General features: G+C 36.5%; 1 protein-coding gene across 1 annotated transcript in view; it reads right to left on the bottom strand.

Moving 5' to 3' along the window:
* The window catches only part of LOC120335102 (uncharacterized), a 33,788-nt gene extending 19,279 nt beyond the window's left edge, over positions 1-14,509 (bottom strand). The window contains exons 1-10 of the mRNA XM_078112765.1: positions 14,098-14,509; positions 10,808-10,914; positions 9,582-10,071; positions 8,299-8,434; positions 7,151-7,367; positions 4,521-4,677; positions 3,337-3,526; positions 1,496-1,671; positions 923-1,095; positions 9-167 (exon numbers count right to left, since the gene is read on the bottom strand). Coding sequence (XP_077968891.1) covers positions 9-167; positions 923-1,095; positions 1,496-1,671; positions 3,337-3,526; positions 4,521-4,677; positions 7,151-7,367; positions 8,299-8,434; positions 9,582-10,071; positions 10,808-10,914; positions 14,098-14,480 — 2,188 coding nt within the window. The 5' untranslated portion in view covers positions 14,481-14,509. The remainder of the gene's footprint in view (positions 1-8; positions 168-922; positions 1,096-1,495; positions 1,672-3,336; positions 3,527-4,520; positions 4,678-7,150; positions 7,368-8,298; positions 8,435-9,581; positions 10,072-10,807; positions 10,915-14,097) is intronic.
* Positions 14,510-18,402: the final 3,893 nt, after the last annotated feature.

Genomic DNA, 18,402 nt, shown 5'->3' on the forward strand with positions numbered 1-18,402 from the left:
CTATTTACCAAGAGCTCCCAGTCTGTAGTTCAGTGAAACACCAATAACTTGTCCTTGATTTGATATTTTTTCTAAATTGTAAGCGAACACTGGACCAGTAGATCTTCCTACTGTAAAAGCTCCTCCGTATATCCAAACTATGACTGGTAAAAGTCGATCTCTGGTGGCTGAAACAATATCACATAATTTTATCTCTGTGTATTAATAAAATATATGTAAAATTTCCAAAGGTTTTGTATCACAACAAATAGATATACAATGAGAAAATTAGATCCTTAAAACAGCCAGTCTCAATATTGCATTTGGAACCAACACTAGACTTCTTGTCAACACAATGTGGCTGACTAGTCAGCTTTTTCGCTGATAAAAGTTACTGATAATGAGATACCCAACCTTGCCAGGTTGAAAGTAAGAGGCTAGGTTGTTCGTTATATGATTAATAGGCCATCATATCAGCATTCCACACCCTAGATAAATATGAATAATTCCAACTGTACCTGTGTTTTGTGATGTCAGATAAAGCTGCCACAAGAATAAAGGATAGGTTTTTCATCTTTATTTGGGGAGAGGAAAGCTGATATGACCGCTAAAGTATATGGTGAACCTTAGGTTCTCAACTGGTTACCAGTCCATGTCTGGTATGGGAATAGTTAACCAGTTATTTGTTTCAGATGCATTGACTTGAAGATGAAGGAAGTGTAGGAGCATACCAAATTCCAAGCTCACCACCTGAGCCAGGGTGTAATAAATTTGGTAATATTGGACCAGAAAGATGATGGCCCCTCCAAAAATAGAGTTTTCGTTATGAGTGGCTGCTTGCACAGATTGATGATAAAAAAGATTTTTAGGACACACCATCAAATTTGGGTGATCTTATTTTGTCAAATATATTTTTTCTGTGTTCTTTTGTGATAAAACTTACCATTTATTCCACCTGGAACCCAAATATTGAGAAACAAGCAATCTTCCTTTCCCCAAGTTCCATTCCTAGCTGCTGTGATCATAGCGCAACCATTGAGCCACTCAATTCCAGAGATTTCTCCATCTGCTTTCAAAATTCCATCCCATCCAGGGTGAGGTTCTGGACGCATGAATCTGGGAAGGAATATTAAAAAAAATATCTTGAAGATAGCTATCAGTCCAACACAGAACAACATTTTAATTCACAGTAATATACTTGTTAAATATGGCATCAAAACTGACTGTATTACTAAAATATTTTATGAGCTATGTTGAAAAGAAAAACTATAACATAGGAAAAAAGGAAGGGTGATGTCATAATGGTAATAAAAATTATGACCATGACCATTAGGGATTCTGTACAACAAACGACTATTACTTGAAGCAGAAGAATTGACAGACTATTTATTAAACATCAATTTCAAATAATCTATAAGTTCACCTCATGCACAAATAACAGCAAAATATTACGACCCAGTAGTACAAAACCGCAGTACAAAATTGAATCAGTTAAAACTCAGATTCTAAATCTAACCTTAATTTTCCAACGGGAGGTTTAGCATAAGGAATCCTCATAAATCTATCTGTGATATAATCCTCTGTTCTAATGCGAAGTCCCTGGATCTTTCCTTTGTTTGTTTCAACGATAGGTTGAACTTGTTCTGAGACTGTTTCATTTGATGGCAGAGGATCGGGACGAGCGATAGCATCCTGATGATAAAATAAGGATTGTTATCTTCAAATTGCCACAACAACCTAATGCATTTAGAGTCAATCGATGTTTATCTTGTGTTAGTATGCAGTTGACCAACAGCATCCTTGCTACATACGAATCTACTTGTGCAAAGTTACAGTACAAAGAGAAGTACTGGTTGTTAGTCTCGAGTAACCCCAAAGAGTCTAATGCAGTGTTTCCAAACCAGGGAAAATTTTTGAGGACAAAACGTGCGTTAATTGTAAAACCAAACTCTATGTGAAGAAGCAATAAAACCAAAACAACAGAATTTTAACGAGTTTCAACAGAATTTTTTAATTTAGTCAGTTTATTATCCACATTTACAAATTTCAATGGGAACCATAGCAAGGGTGCTCCGTCATTGAGACATCAAGAAATGCTCGCTCTGACAAATTTGAAAGATATTATGCGATCACTGGCGACGGACGATTCGTTGAGGAAAATTATAGGAAGGAATTTGCAGCTAAAATTTCCAAATAAATTCATTTTGATTAGTATATTTCATATAGGCTTTGATTGTCCTTTGTATTTTTCTATTGATTCAAAACAAAACCTCTTAAATGTTGTTACTGCATATATGTTGAAATCTGATAGAATTCACTTAATGGTATTTCATATTCAAATTATGAAATGTTACTTTTTTATTATCTGTATTGGTGGTTTGAATTTTACCAAATGATGGCCCACTTAATCCGTAGAAAGAGTTTTAACTGAATAATGAATGGGAAAAAAAATCTTATATTTTATTTGCCATAAAATGGTGATTATTAAGATGTGAAACTCATGGGAAATTGGCGTACAATAAGATCATTTAAAATTGGAGCAATGGAGTTACAGGAAACGAATAGATAAAAAAAAACACAAATAGGCTATAACACTCAATTTTAACGTAAGCGAAAAGTACGTGTGAACTCGTGTTCTTGTCAGAAATCCACAAGTGCTTTGTACAATTCAATCGTTGGATTCAGCGAGGCGCAATTGACGTGCCATCCAAGTCACATGTTACCAGGTATTATAATAGTTTGCTGTTCGAATGTTTTAACCAGCCCTACTCAGTAATCAGTAAATATTGGCTCGATTAATTTTATGTGAATAAACCTGCCTTTTATGCTATGTAAATACTAACAGGTATCGTAACTTGGCTGGTAAAAACTATTTCACCCCGCAAGGAATTTCGCAACACTGAAAACTAAAAAGTTTAGTCACCTACATAAAATATACTACTACATAACGTTTCTAAAACGGTATTGCTTGTTGAGGACTCATTCAAACGATCCGCGAACTCATTTGACCGGACTCTGGTTGGGAAGCAGTGGTCTAATGCGATGTGAGTTTAGAGACTTTTGAGATTCTGAAGTATGTTTTTCTGACTCGGTTTCCAGTGACAAACAAAGTCTAAATTTCGGGAGAGAACTAAAAAAGTATTAAACCGAGCATTCTAAACAGACAGTTATAAGATTCGCATTCGCCACATTTCTGTTATCAAAATTGAATTTTATCAGAGCAAGGGGTAGGTCGAAAGTCGACAAGGAAGTAAGTGAGTCGACAAGGAATCACTAATCATATTTCAAATCATCATGTATCAATTTCCCATCTATCTACATCCCTGAATGTGCTAAGCATTTATCAACATTACTTACATTCAATCCTTTTCCTTGTCCGAACAATGGAAGTTCTTGAGCCCACAAAACAACTTTATCAGATTCTAGATGGTCTTGAACTCGAGTAAAATTAACATCGGGATCCTTCGTACCGATTGTTAAATACTCTTGACGACTCGTACTATATTTCGGCCACTGTGTTGGTACGGGCTCTCCAAGATTGGGATCACTAAACATTAAAATTGTAACAAATGGATTAAACAAATTGTAAAAAAAAAAGGGGATGAATAGTGATGATATATTATACGATTAATTATAATCAATTCAAAAATATTATTTATTTTTTAAATATGCTGACATAACTATTTAAATTGAGTTCATCACTCCAACTGAAAGTTATAAATAACAACATGAATAAATGAAATACATGAAATGGACTCTGGGAAAAGAAGAATAGGATATATATATTTACTGAAAGGTTATTATTCCTAATTCTGTCCTAGAGGGCATGGTTGCTAAATAGGATAGGATAGGATTTAGATATTTATCTTGTGGGAGAGGAAAGCCGATAAGACGACTTAACCATATGGCAAACCACGACCTCTCATCCGGTCACCATTCCATTTCGGATATGGGATTAGATAGTTATTTGTTTTCGGAAGCATAGATAGACTTGGTGGTGGAGGAAGCCGTAACCGAACAGCGGTTAAGTGAACCACCCTACGGCGGCGAGATTGGAACCTGCGAACCCACGCAGAGTAATCAGAGGTGAGGTGGCGAGCTCATTTCTAACGCTTAGCACGACGAGCCACACCGCTGCTTTCTGGATTTTCCTCGACCCCAAAACAAATAATAAAAAAAACTATGTGTGTGGATACATAGCAAATGAAATCTATCAATGGCTGAGTATAATATTAACAAATGCTTACATGAGACTTGCTTTTTTAACATTAGACTGAACTGTGATAGCATCGAGACTACATAACTCAGGTTCAAATCCCATGCTACCGCCTCACTTAGGCTGTAATGAATTGAGTAGTCAAGATTCTAGTCATCCCAAAAACAAATAGTATCATATTTTGTTAGATAACAGTGGCTGTTTGTACAGAAACTTGTTCGGAGCAGAAGGTGAGGAAGGTGAAAATATCCATGTAATTTCCTATACCCTGTCGCTACATAAAATATAAGTTTAAACTAACACTTGTTTTTCAATCTCAACTTACCCAGTTTTTGCAAAATTTGTCCAATATGTCATGACAGCAGAACTTATATCACGATCTTGCTGAGTTGCATTTATAACAAACGGTAAACCAAACACATACGCTAGTTCCTCAGAGTGCCTTGCCCCCCTTACAAGTACTGGATCACCTCGCGGAAAGGCTGTTTTGATACAAAATAGAAGTCAAAACATAAATAAAGATGAAAAAAATGACACACAAATTTGTTAGTGAATTTTGAACACAAAATTATATAGATTCTGGTACAGAATGCAGTCAATATTTCCCTCTTTTGTCAAAGGATTTTCAAAACAAATCCTACCCTATTTACCAACATAAATAATGTTTTGGCGATATTGGCCCTCGACTACAGGTTGATGAAAATTTCAAATATGACTCCAGCTCCAAACTCTCAAGGAAATAAAATTTTGCCCAAAACATATGATAGCCAATTTTGTAAACTTCAATTATCATAAGTAAAAGTCTTGAATTCAAAATCCGATGCTTTTAAATTTTCGACTTCATTTTTAAAAGTTTTGAGGAACAATATTGGTCTTTTCTTGTGAAAATAAAGAAAACCATATAAAAACCCTGTTTCAAATAAAAAAATGCAATGAACAAATAAAGAGGCATAAAGATAGTACCATGGTTATCATATCTAGAGCTCGACCGATATCACTTTTTGGCACCGATACCGATAACGATATATCGGCCAACTAGTGACCGATAACCGATATCGACATACCGATATCTACAACCTGAACCCGCAGTAAAGACAAATAGAAAGAAACATTCAGTTTCAGTCAACTAAAAATTTATGTTGAAAAATAAAGCAGTCCTAAACAGTGCTTGCATCATTAATAAAAGTTTCACAGCAAATAATAAGAACACACATTAATGCACAAAAGAAAAAAGGCAGTCAGTAAAAAGCTTATAGAAGTCCATTTTGATCCATACAGCAGTAGGTGGGAGTAGGCTTGCACGTAATTTACGGAATTATTTCGAGTTACGGAAGGGAAGTTACCCTTTACGTAAAGTCGTAATTATTGGTCGAGCGGTTTCGCGTTTGAAACGTGCTCCTTCCAAGCAGTCAACTCCATCGATAGTAAAAAATGAAAGTTTAACAAGTAGAAGAAGTTAGAGTTCCGGTATTCGCAGCCGTTTTGAGTCGGCATGACGCGTTGCCACCCCGTTTGAGCGTTTGATTTCACGGTCAAAACGATTTTATTAGAAGCGTTATCACCGTAACGCAATTAACACCGACAGACTTTTTTGTCTTCACGACTTGGTATCTTTTTTATTCGGCGCTGATAATGATAAATAAGAATGTGTGGTAGTTGATTGTAATTCCGGAAGGCGTATTTTTCTTTCTCTCCGTGAAACAGACATGAGACGAATTTTACCGCCACTATAAGCGCTCAAAAGGAGAGAAGGCTACTTTCTTTTCCCGACTCAATCACTTTTATATACAAATCACAGCGCCATAAAAAAACAAAATAGAATTTATTAGCATTAATTTACAACGAGTTACGGTTGCGAATTTATCGCCGGCTGAATAATTAATATTTGATCTAAATTTATCTCAAATAATGTTATAACATTTAGGCCGCGAAATGATTTGATATAAAATGAAGCTCGGAATATCGTCAATAATTCAGCATCAATAATTATTATAAATTGCTAACTAGGTAGCAAAGTCGGATAATGTAAAAAAATGGAGCAATAACAAGTCTTCGTCGCGAGGCAAGCGCAGGTATAATCAAACGAGAGAATACGCTTGTCGTTGATTAATAACCTAGAAACCCGAAATTTTTATTCAATACGAAAGTCGATTTTAAAAAAGGCAACTATCGTTTCATAAATATCCGTATACCAATGTCGATAAATACGGTAATGATAAAATTGATCGCATAAAATTGGGACGGTTAATTTGCGAAGGTGATAAAGGAAAATCAAAGCCAACACAATAAAACAAGATAAAAATCAGAATAAATTTTATTTGAATTCTCTCCTTGGTATTTGTCTTTAACATGTCGCCGGCTTGTAGTACTGTCGGTAATATGAACAAAACTTCGATGTCCCATTCGGAAAAGAAGTGGATTCAAATGGTTTTTATGATAGGTTTAAACGTGTGAAAAAATATCGCAATTACGGGGTCATTACGTAATCAATTTTTCCGTAATTACGGAATTGATTTTTGTCATTACGTGCAAGCCTAGTGGGGACGCAAGATATTCGAAGGCGAGGATTTTGCGCCACACGAAGAGATAAAAGAGAGAGAGAAATATAGAAGAGAACTCTCTGTTCATTGAAAGGCAAAATGAGAGAAGCGAAAAAAAGAAAACGCTCGGCCGCGGATATTTCCGGGGGAAAAATACTCATTTTTTAGAACGTGGAAAAGCGACTAACGCTGATATATATCGGCCAGATATATCGGCCGGTTGGGCCGATATGATATATCGGCAAACACGCAATATCGGCCCGATATATCGGTTGGCCGATATATCGGTCGAGCTCTAATCATATCAACTAAAAGCGCAACAAAAAAGAACTAGCATAAAATCAACATCACAGGTAATTACCCCAAAATTAGCAAATTCAAAGATAGAGCAGCAGGACACAAGAAACTTACTTACCAATGTTTGCTGCTATCATGGCATCGCTTGGAGGCTGCGTGAAATAATATTGGTAAACATTCGACTCAAACCTATCAACTGCGATATTTGACATATTTAAACTCGGAGCAAGGAAATATATATCTCGAGTAACATTCAAATATATCAGCTGCCATTCATGACCTGTTGTTGGATAATTTGTCTGATCAATGTAGTTGTACATGACAACTTCTGTCATCTGAAAATATAATAATAAAGAATTGAGATTTCATATCACAAAATCTGACTGGAAAGTTGGCAAATCATGTTAACAGTTTGGAGCAAGCTCGCTATCACACCTCTGAATTCGGCTTCCGTAGTATGTGAACCAAGACGCCGGACACTGGAAAGATGTATGTGTACCAGGTTAGGGTTAAACCATAATTTCAAGTACAAATACTACGGGAGTCACTTGGCTAGGCGCCGAACTCGTAATAGAACTAAAATAAGGAAAATAGGAATAATATTATGGCCTAACCCCAACCTGGTACACATACTACGTTTTGGTGTCCGCCATCTTGTTCCACATACTACAGGAGTACCCTGAATTCTGTGTGTGAATTCGCAGGTTCAATTTCTGGAATTGGAAAAAACTATGTGTGAGAGGATAGCTGGACTCCTCGCTGTTGTGGGGTGTAATCATTGGTTGGTTACGGCTTTCTTCAAAATCAAGTCCATACATCTGAAACAGAACACTGGTTAAATATTACCATACCCTGACAACTGGTAATTAGATGAGCAGCCATGGTTCACCATATGATTAGTCTTCACTAGGATGAATATAAAAATCCTATCCTATCTAAAGTTTGTCAAGAATCTATCTGAAAAATCACAGATGGTAATCACCAGGCTGATAGAAATTTGTTCCCACTGCTTGGCACAATGCGCTCATCAGGCGAGTATAACTGTGAAAATAGTTTTCAGATAATTTGAGGCACTTTCAGATATTATATGTTCCACTCTGTCGAATTGCATTCTGTCCAGCATTACAACATGGGAACATTTACACAAGCTTCTTACAGGTGACATATAGTCAGTGGATGCTTGTACTGGAATATGTTTGGAGCAAAATGTGTGAACAAGAGCTGCATAAGTAAAAAAAAGAAAATCTTGAATTATCAAACAATTACCTTAGCTGGTTCTTCAAAGAATTGTTTGAAGAAAGCATTCATAAGTTTCTTAAAATCTTCTTCATTTTTTATGGTTCGAACCGAATTAAGGTCGGCGACAGAATCAAAATCATTTGCACCATTCATAAAGTCGTACCTGGTAAACAAAGCAAGTCATTAATGTGATTGGACAAGATTGAAAAAAAGAAACAAAGTAGTAAAATAAAATGAGAGAGAATAATAAAAAGAGAAAATGATTGACTATGATACGAATACAGAGGGTACTAGAATATCGGGTACTCCCATAGTGTGTGTACCAGGTAAGGCCATAATTTTATTCCCATTTTCTTTATTTTAGTTGTATTACCAGGGGACTGTCTGTCTTAGCCAAGTGAATATAGCCCCTGCCCATAGGCTTCAGTCTCTTTACACAACTTGATGTGTAAAGTAGGCAAACAAAATTAGTTACCTCAATATTGGTACACGCACTACTGGAGTGTCGAATATTGTACATTGCACTGCTGGCCCTTCTGGGCTACTTATAAAGAACTGACAGTTGCAACAAGGATGCTTGAACGAGATAGTGTTAAAGTCACTAGTAAAAATAACTTGCGCTATTCATATGGTTTCTACGGGAGAAAGAGTTAAGTGAGAGAGGAAGATTGAGCAAGAATGAAATCCAAAGCAGAAGATGGGTAGAGAGAGAAACTAATTTATGAAATATCATCTCTGATTTTCACATAGATTGACAACAGGGGTGGGCCAATACTTTTCTGAATGTACAGGTGATAGATTTAGTTATCGGGCCAAAGGCTCAAAACTTAATATGAAAACTATAAATAAAAAACAATTTCTTTACTACAGCTAGGCTAACGTTTATATAATAATAATAAGCCAATGTAACAATCAGGGTCAATATGAATTTTTTCTACGGAAATTTATATTTATAAAAACTATAGTCGTAATTTCAGCAGACAAGAGTGGGCCGAATGAAACACTTAGTTGGGCCGGATTTGCCCACCCTGATTTATAAGGATTGATTTGATAATTTTTGGGAAGAAATTTTACTTAGTATTCACATAAAGTATTACTAATATTTTTTACTTATTTTATATTATTGTTATGCATATATCCTAAACTATCCGAAATTAATAACAGCCAGAATACAAGTTAACATATCAAAAGCAAATGTTCCATTAAAGAATGAATAACAAATGCTAGTTTTATGCGCAGTTGAGAAGAAATGAAGAGTTTGAAAATAACCCAAACGAGGAATATATCATGAACCATTGTTTTGAACATACCTCCCTTTTACGTCATTAACAAAATCTTGAGACATGACCATGACGTCAGGGACATCCGTTATGAATGTCCCATCTGAGGTTGGGACCCAAGGTGGTTCTATACCCAGACTCAACCATTCTGGGTAGGATCCTTGCGATTCAAAAATGTCCTCAAAACTTAGTTCACGTAGACACTGAACTCCGATAGCAGTTGAAAATGTTGGGCAACCAGCATTTCTCATTAGTTTCTCAGCATGGTAACGAGGGTCAGAGTTGAAGGCCCACCACGCTAATGGTGTTCCACTCTCAGAAATTACCCTATGAAAAAGTTTATTTTCTTCACTGTAAATTGGTGATATAGCATGATAAAGGACAGCTGCAGATCCAGCTGAATTCCCGAATATAGTGATTCGATTTTTGTCTCCGCCGAAGTTTTGAATGTTATCCTGAACCCATTGAAAGGCGGCAATTTGGTCCAGCATTCCATAGTTGCCAGTTAATTGATTGTCACCTAAAGATTAGAAATAGATTATTTGATGAATGTTAGGCCATAAACTGACTTAAAAAAACGACTTAAAAAAACTTTACCAAAAACTTGAAGTGATTCAAATGAGAGGATCCGGGGACCTCCAGAAGTATGCGCACCAAGATGGCGCACAACCTGAACATAGTATGTGTGTATCGGTTAGGATTCAGGCTGTGCGACATCTTGGTGCCCATACTTCTGAAGCACCAGATCCGGTGGTATGGTGTATCGTGCGAAATTATATGAATTTGCTCGCCATTGCACTTATTGATTACCATGCACAATTTTGCAGTTTCAAATCCCGTGGGGATAATTACATGCAAGGAGATTGATGGAGTCCCTGTCAATTATTCCCACAATTGACAGGAAATGGTAAACGGGTGTCTGGTATAGACTCTCCCATCTAAACCCTGTATTCTGTTTGTCTATTCATTTCACAGTATTTATTATATATGTCATAGGACCAAAACACAGTACAGCAGTAGTGGAATAAATACATACCGGTAAATAAAGAATTCCATTTTAACTTGTCAAAGATTTATAAATAAAATTAATTAAGAGTTTTATGTGTGAACCAACGACATGATACTAGAATATAAATTTAGTAAAAAAACTTTCATACCAATAGCAGAAACTATACATAGACACAAGAAGCTTAGGAATTAACCATATTCAGGGCCAAATTCAAGCTCAGTAAAATAGGGGAGCTATAAGTCCTAACCTGTGCTCGAAAATCCTAATGCTCCTAATCTATAATTGAAGACGACCACGATAACATTATTCACAGAAGCAAGTATAGTTCCATCATAACCATTGGCAGAACCAATTCTGAAAAATAAATTATGGTAACATCGATAATAGCTTTGAAAAAATAATTTTCCCAACGTTCTCTGATCAGGCGTTTATAAGTTAACTCTATTAGGGTTTCTAATTAACATATAATGACAGAGAATTCCTACGTAATGCAATTTCCACCAACTTCTATCTATTCGTCATAGATAGGATAGGATAGGATTTACATATTTATCCTGGGGGAAGCCGATAAGACGGCTTAATCATATGGCGAACCACGGCCTCTCGTCCGGTTACCAGTCCAGGTCGGGTATGGAATTAGTTAGCCAGTTATTTGTTTTCGGAAGCATGGACTTGATGGTGGAGGAAGCCCTAACCGACCAGCAGTTACTTGAACCACCCTACGGTGGCGAGGAGTCCAGCAATCCTCTCGCACATGATCATCCCCACATGGGATTCGAACCCACAAAGGATAATCAGAGATCCCACGAAGGGTAATCAGATTTGCTGTGGCGAGCGTATTATTACCGCTTAGCACGATGCGCCACACCGCCGAGTCATAGAAACAAAACAAAATTTTGTTTATCGCTCATACTGCCATAAGGGATGAACATCCCCCTAAAATTTCAACCCCACATGCTACTGTTCTCAAAATAAATAAAATTGTATTTGAATATTCTGAGAGTGACTCATATGTTGGTGCGAATGATCAGTCAAATACTTGCTTCAAATACTTAATATTTTAGCAAGTTACAAATAGTTTTATGACTAATAACAAAATATGTACCACCCCCTAAATTTGGGGTCTCATTTAGTTCCGTACCTAATATACTTCTAGTGGGCGTAGCATGACAATTTTTTCACGTATCAATCCTGACCCCCACCTGACTACACCATCCAAAAATTACGTCAACACGACGTCACAGTGCAGCAGTGACGTAATAGAGCCCTTCAAACTATACGAACTGCCATCAAAGATGCGCAAACGAGCACCCGAAATCGAACAGTATTTCTCTCGTTTTCACGTCACAACGATTGCAATAGGAGAGAGATCGATAATGTCAGTCAGTTCTTTATCGTCGGCGCCAATGCCATTTCGGGCGATTGTCTGTATATTTAGCAAGCTCTATGACGTGATTGTGATGTCGTAGTGATGTAATTTTTGGATGGCGTAGTCAGATGGGGGTTAGGATTGACTTTTAAAAAATTGTTATGCTACGCCCACTAGAAGTACGTTAGGTACGAAACTACACGAGACCCTAAATTCGAACCACCCTCAGCCTCAAGGCCCCAACCCCACCTAAAATAAAAATCTGGGGAATATACTGGGACAAAATATTTTTACTAAGTAATTTTAGCAAGCATATAGTCATTTAGAGATATAGTAAACAAGTTATTCTATAACCAGTGCACAGTATATGGATGAACTATTACCACCTACTTAGCATTCATTTATCTCACAAGGCTAAGTGAAACCCACAATGTTCTTTGTAGGGGGATTCCCCCGATTTTTGTTGACACTGAATATAAAAGTGGTCGAAATAAATATTTTTACATGTTTGTTCATTATAAGATTGCAAGCTGACCTGAAAAATGAAATGTTTTAATAGAAGAGATGGAGTGCAAACTGATGCAAGTTAGCACTTCAGGCAAACAACTAGGCATTTCAATAGGCCAGTGAGTAGTGGCGTATCTAGGGTGTGGCAGCCATGGCTCGTGCCATGGTCGCCGTTTGGACAGGGCACAAAAACGGCGAAGTGTTTCAATTGTAAAATGTTTCAATAAAAAAAGTTCAGATTGGAAATAATTGAAACTCGTAGTTTAACGTAAATAATAACGTACAAGTATCTCAATTCAACAACAGTCGTTAAAAATTATTAGTCAACGATCAAGGGGGCACATTTTAAAATTCCAAAAAACGGAATTAAAAAAACTTTAGGCAAAGGAATTATTGCCTAAAAATTGAAAGAGTTGAACTATCATTTTAGTTATGTTTTGTAATTTTCGGTGAAAGTTAATTATCCAGTGACCATTTTTCTGCAATAATTAAAAAACCACCCACAAAATGCTAAAATACACTAATTTAAAATCCACTTTAATTCGAAGTGTTTGCGTTAGCCGTCTCCCCGCCATCGTATCGTATGCAGTCGGATACTGTGGACTGATTAGAATACTCTGGCTCTCACTAATTGCCAAAAAATTGTCGCTGTCGCTAGACGCTTCAAGTTACCACTGGTCGGTTATGTATCCCATCGCCATTCACGTCCGTTTAGCATAGCAAATCGACGGTCGGTTCGCCGAGCAAAGCGTTAAGTTTTTTCGTGTAAACAGTGTGATAACTACTTTTGACGATGTGCGGAATCATACGCAGAGATTTAAATTACGTAAAGTCGGATTTACGCGCTCTGTCTGTTATCAAACACCACATGAGTTGGTTGTCACCACTCACACAAACACCCTCGCCAAGCTATTATTTGAGCAAATATTTACAATGACAGCGAAAATGTGTCGAGACGCTTCATACCAGGGGTCGGCAAACTACGGCCCGCGGGCCAGATCCGGCCTGCGGAACAATATATTCCCGCCCGTGACGCTTCACTGAATTATATTAACAAAGCAACTGTATTAACGATTATATTTTTAACGTAACAGAATCTGTTTTGAGACACTAAATTATATTATAACTCAATAAGTATGTATATAATTCACAATCACTCGTTTAAAATGAGCCATACAATTTGAATATATTTAGACAAATGGTAACAGAACGTAGAAAAGTTGATGTTGAGTGCGAATGGTTTAATGGCGCGGAAAATATTCAAATGATCAGTCTTCGCGCGCTGCTTGAAATTTAACTGAAATCTGTGTGGAAAAATGTGATTCAATGGCCATCACCTCGGTTTTTACCTTTCTAACAATATGTGCAGCCCGCCAATGACTTGCAACCTTCAATTTCTGCCCGCGAACGACAAAAGCTTGCCGACTCCTGCTCTAAAATAACTTAAGTGTGATACAAAATTGCTCCATAACATTTATCAATTGCATATCTTTCCCATGGCTAATATTTTGTCGCCAAATAGTCAGAAATAATCACTGGTAAATCTTTAAAATGGTATATTAGAAGCTTCTGTTTTGACCCCTATATTCAAATCACATATCTCTGCATAACAACAATGAATCCGTCTCATTTTAATTTTTGACACAATAAAGTCTACTTACACAAATCCACCCCCATAAACGAAGACCATCACGGGATAATAGTCCGTAGTTGGCGTTTTTGGCACGTATATATTCATATACAAACAATCTTCATCCCCAGAAAGTGCGGAACCGCCGTATGATGGTTGAGGACAGTACGATCCCATTTTTGTTGCGTTTCTTGCTTCTCCTGTGTCACTCCAGCTAGGGTGAGGTTGAGGGGGTTGCCATCTTAATTTTCCCACAGGTGGGGCAGCGTATGGGATTCCTAAATATGTTTCCGAAATCAACGTTAATTTGCCTCTGATTTTCCCGAGCGTGGTATCACGAACAACGTCGATTTGAGCGGACGTTATCGAATTCCATGCTACGAGAATTAGTATTGTTTTATAATAAAGTATCATAGTGTTTTTACCATAGCATATTTTGACTAGAAACTGCAAAACATTATATATATTTTTATATCGCTCTCATAATTTAATGCCTGGTGCTCTCTTAGAACAGAAAACTCATTACAAAACGAAATATGCAGAGAATTGAAAAATTGACCTGAAAACTGTATATAATACGAATAAACAACACTGCAATGCTCAAATTTACGAGTGTCATATAAAAGTGTTCAACATGATTAAAATAATACAACAAACTACTACTTGGGTACATGGGAAGATTAGCACACAATTTCAATTTTATTGTAAACAAGAGATTCGCGATTCGTGGTCGTACAAAAAACAATCGATGTACAATAATAAAAGCAGAAATAATAGCAAATAATAAACAACAACAAACAGAGTGAAAGATAAAAAGTTCATTTATACCCCGGTGTTTTGGTGCAAACAGTATTATTCAAATCGCGTATGCTTTGTGGAGCTTGTGTATTTATGAAATACATTTTCAAATTTTTACATCTAACGATAGCTTGCGTAAAAATGGTCTTTTTTTACTGTATTTACTCTTCATGATTGCTCTTTACTCCTGAAATTAAAATATATCCCAATAGCGAATAATTTTCTCGTGCACGAGTGAAATTAAATATCTCACTATTTCGTTAATCAATTTAGTACAGTATTTGCAGATTTGCGATAGCAATGCTTTGCGACTCTATTCGAATCTGTATATAAAAATGTACACTTTGTGCAGTAATCGTGAAGTCAGCTTAATAAAGCCAACCCCGTTTTCCTTCATTTTCACGTCTAATATCACAAATGTATTGATAGGTCTATCTTGTCGCACTTCTGTTAGTAGGACTTTCAACCTGTCTATAACACTTTCTGAGAACTAAATTGCAACAATATTTTGACGTGTCGTTCTACAGCTATTCTATTCTACACTCTTATTTGAATAGGACATTTTCACAATTACCTGGCTTACTAATTCCATAATCCACATGAAATGGTAACCGGGCGAGAGGCCGTGGCAAGCCATGTAAAAAATCCTTTATATCGTTATTCCTCTCCCTACGATAAATATGAAAATCCTATCCCCTAACAGGTTGGAATAGATTCTGTCATGTATACGCTCTCCTTTGTCTGTCATTTTTTGCGTCAAAAAATACCATTCAGTCATTATAGCTCAAGCAACAATACAAAAAACTGACTTTACATAAGACAGACTTATGTTTGACTTGCGCGATTCATTATTTGTGGTTAGTGGCGCTGCATGTTTACTTTGATCAGTAATCAAACACATTATAAAAGTGAGTTATTGATGGCTTGTCATAACCACAGCTTGACCTGCCATAAGCAAAGCTCAAATTGTCACCGAATGACAAATGCATTAATATTTGCAGAGGAACACTTACTATTTTACGCAATGGTCCTACTAACAATGCTGTATAGTACTAGGGGCTGAGGCAAATCCTTCTCCAAAACATCGTACTTATTTTTCGACACTATATAGTTGCCCTATTCGTTAGAGATTCACAGACAACCCGACGTTTTTGGCGTACTATCAAACCTTCCTTCAACTAACCAATCAAGATAAACGAAATTGAGTGTCTGCATAGCTTGGATAACATTGACAGCGAAGTAAGTCTGTGAAGAGCTTCTTTGAGATATCGGTGTCTTGTTTTACTTGGCCTTGTTCGAAGCAGACGGAGCGTATTAGCCAACCAGGCTAATTTCCCATTTCAACCCACGGCCCAAGTAATTTTCAAACTTCTACATCGCTTCTATCAAAAATTAGTGAAAAAAAAATATTACATTCCCGGACCTCCCGAAGTATGCGCACCAAGATGGCGCACAACCTGAATTCAGGTTGTGTACCAGGTTAGGGTTCAGGTTATGCGACATCTTGGTGCGCATACTTCAGGAGTACCATATTCCAGTCATTTATTGTTATAATTTGATTGTCAACGAAAATGTGATTTTATTGTCAACGTCTGCTCGGTGGTAAATATCCGTTTTCAAGAATAAATGAAATATATATGCACAAAAAAAAATATTGACGATTAAAGAATGCAAAAAATTAAATGCAACTATATTCTCAGGTGACGCTGGCAATGCGATTTAAAAACCCACAACAAGCCCCGCAAATTCATTTAAGAATAAATCCATTTCAAAAACTGTTCATAGACGCTTTTACAATCCGAATTTATGTTTTCAACAAAATTATCAGTTAAATTCAACTCTGACATGACGCAATCTCTAACGAATCATACACATAACTTTAGATACGGCCATGACTGAGTTGGACTGTATTACATCAACATATCGCGACAAAACGAAGAAATGATATGTGGACATAACAAACATGGGCCTTTAAACAAGCAGGTTATGGGAGCAGTCTTCAACAACATTTAAGTACAGAACGAAAAAGAAAAAAAGTTTTGCCATTAAATTACCGTGATCAGCAACGTGTTCACACTAGCTAGACAGATTACGACGTTGGGAGCTTAGCATCAATTACTTGTCTTCCTTGGCTGAGTATACTCTAACAACGTGGTTATCTAACTTTTTAAGCCTCGCCGCCTTTTTAGAATTTAGTCTCGCGTCCCACTCCAAATATTAACTAGCTAACAATAAGTTATAAATACCAGATAGTAAGACGAAAGTATGTTTTTCATTTAAAAAAACATTTGAAAATACGTAAACATTTAAAATAAAGAAATGTAAATATCCAAAATAGGGCGCCCCCTCTCCACAAAAAAGTTGTCTACGGCTACGCCATCCACCTGTCTTACTTTAAAATCCAGTCTAAGACTGACATTTAGAAAAAAAACTATGTACTCTGAAAATCTATGTTGTTTTGCAAGCGATCCGACGTTAATATTATTATTGCAATTGTAGTTTGATTTTGATAATTCAAATTTAATTGTAACGAATCGGAGTCGATTATGCTGGGTACATTTCCCGTTAATATCGAGCTTATATTCGACATGAAATTTTATTCGTTCGTAGAGAGGTGGACAGATATCATATGTACCATCTTTGCCAAAAGGCTTCAGACGTCAATGGCATACGTTATTAAATATGTGAAATAACATTACATTATATAGGTTACTCTGTATAGTAATTTTAAACTCCGCCATTGTACAAAAAATTGCAATAAACGAGGCGGAAATTGCAATAAACAGAAATTCTTAAAATTAACCAAAACTTTGAATGAGGTTTGAGAATAAAACATAAAAATACAACATGGGCAAGCGATTGAAAATCGCGATTTTATACTCGCTAATCTAATCGAATCTAAAGCTCGTGAGCCTCGTGATAATAAGCTACTAATAAGCTGATAATAAGATAATGTTTTTATGATCAGAGGTTTCTATGTGGCCTCGTGGTTATTTAGTAATATTGTAATATGTAGTAGATTTATAAGGAGGTTGAATTAGTTAGCAGCAAAGCTAAACGCCATAGAAAGTTATTGCTTGAAGTATAGGGTTGCCATACGCCATATTTTTCCCTGACATGTCCGGGATTTTAGTGGTCAAATTCGCGCCAGGGAGAAATGTTAAAACATGCTTAAATGTCAGGGAATTTTGAATACAGTGAATCCCTGCTACAAATCCTCGAGTTTTCAGATATTTCGCATACACGAAATCCTATTTTTTCAGAGATATGTCACATTCTAGCATTTTTGTGCAACTCGAATTGCATCGCATTCAGATAATTGTGATGTCACATGTGACCAGAATAGGCAGCTTATTGTAATCGGTATATTGGTTGCACCTTTACCTGTTTCTTAATGCGTGCTAGGGTTTAATCATTTGTGCTAAAGATTAAGCAACAATTTTGCTTTTTTCGTTTTGTTCTGTATTTAATCTATTCTCACGAGAAGGCGACGGACGACAGCTTGTGCCTTTGGATACATCGTGAATTTATACAATAA

The sequence above is a fragment of the Styela clava genome, chromosome 1 (genome assembly GCF_964204865.1).
Source record: "Styela clava chromosome 1, kaStyClav1.hap1.2, whole genome shotgun sequence".
Taxonomy (NCBI): Eukaryota; Metazoa; Chordata; class Ascidiacea; order Stolidobranchia; family Styelidae; genus Styela; species Styela clava.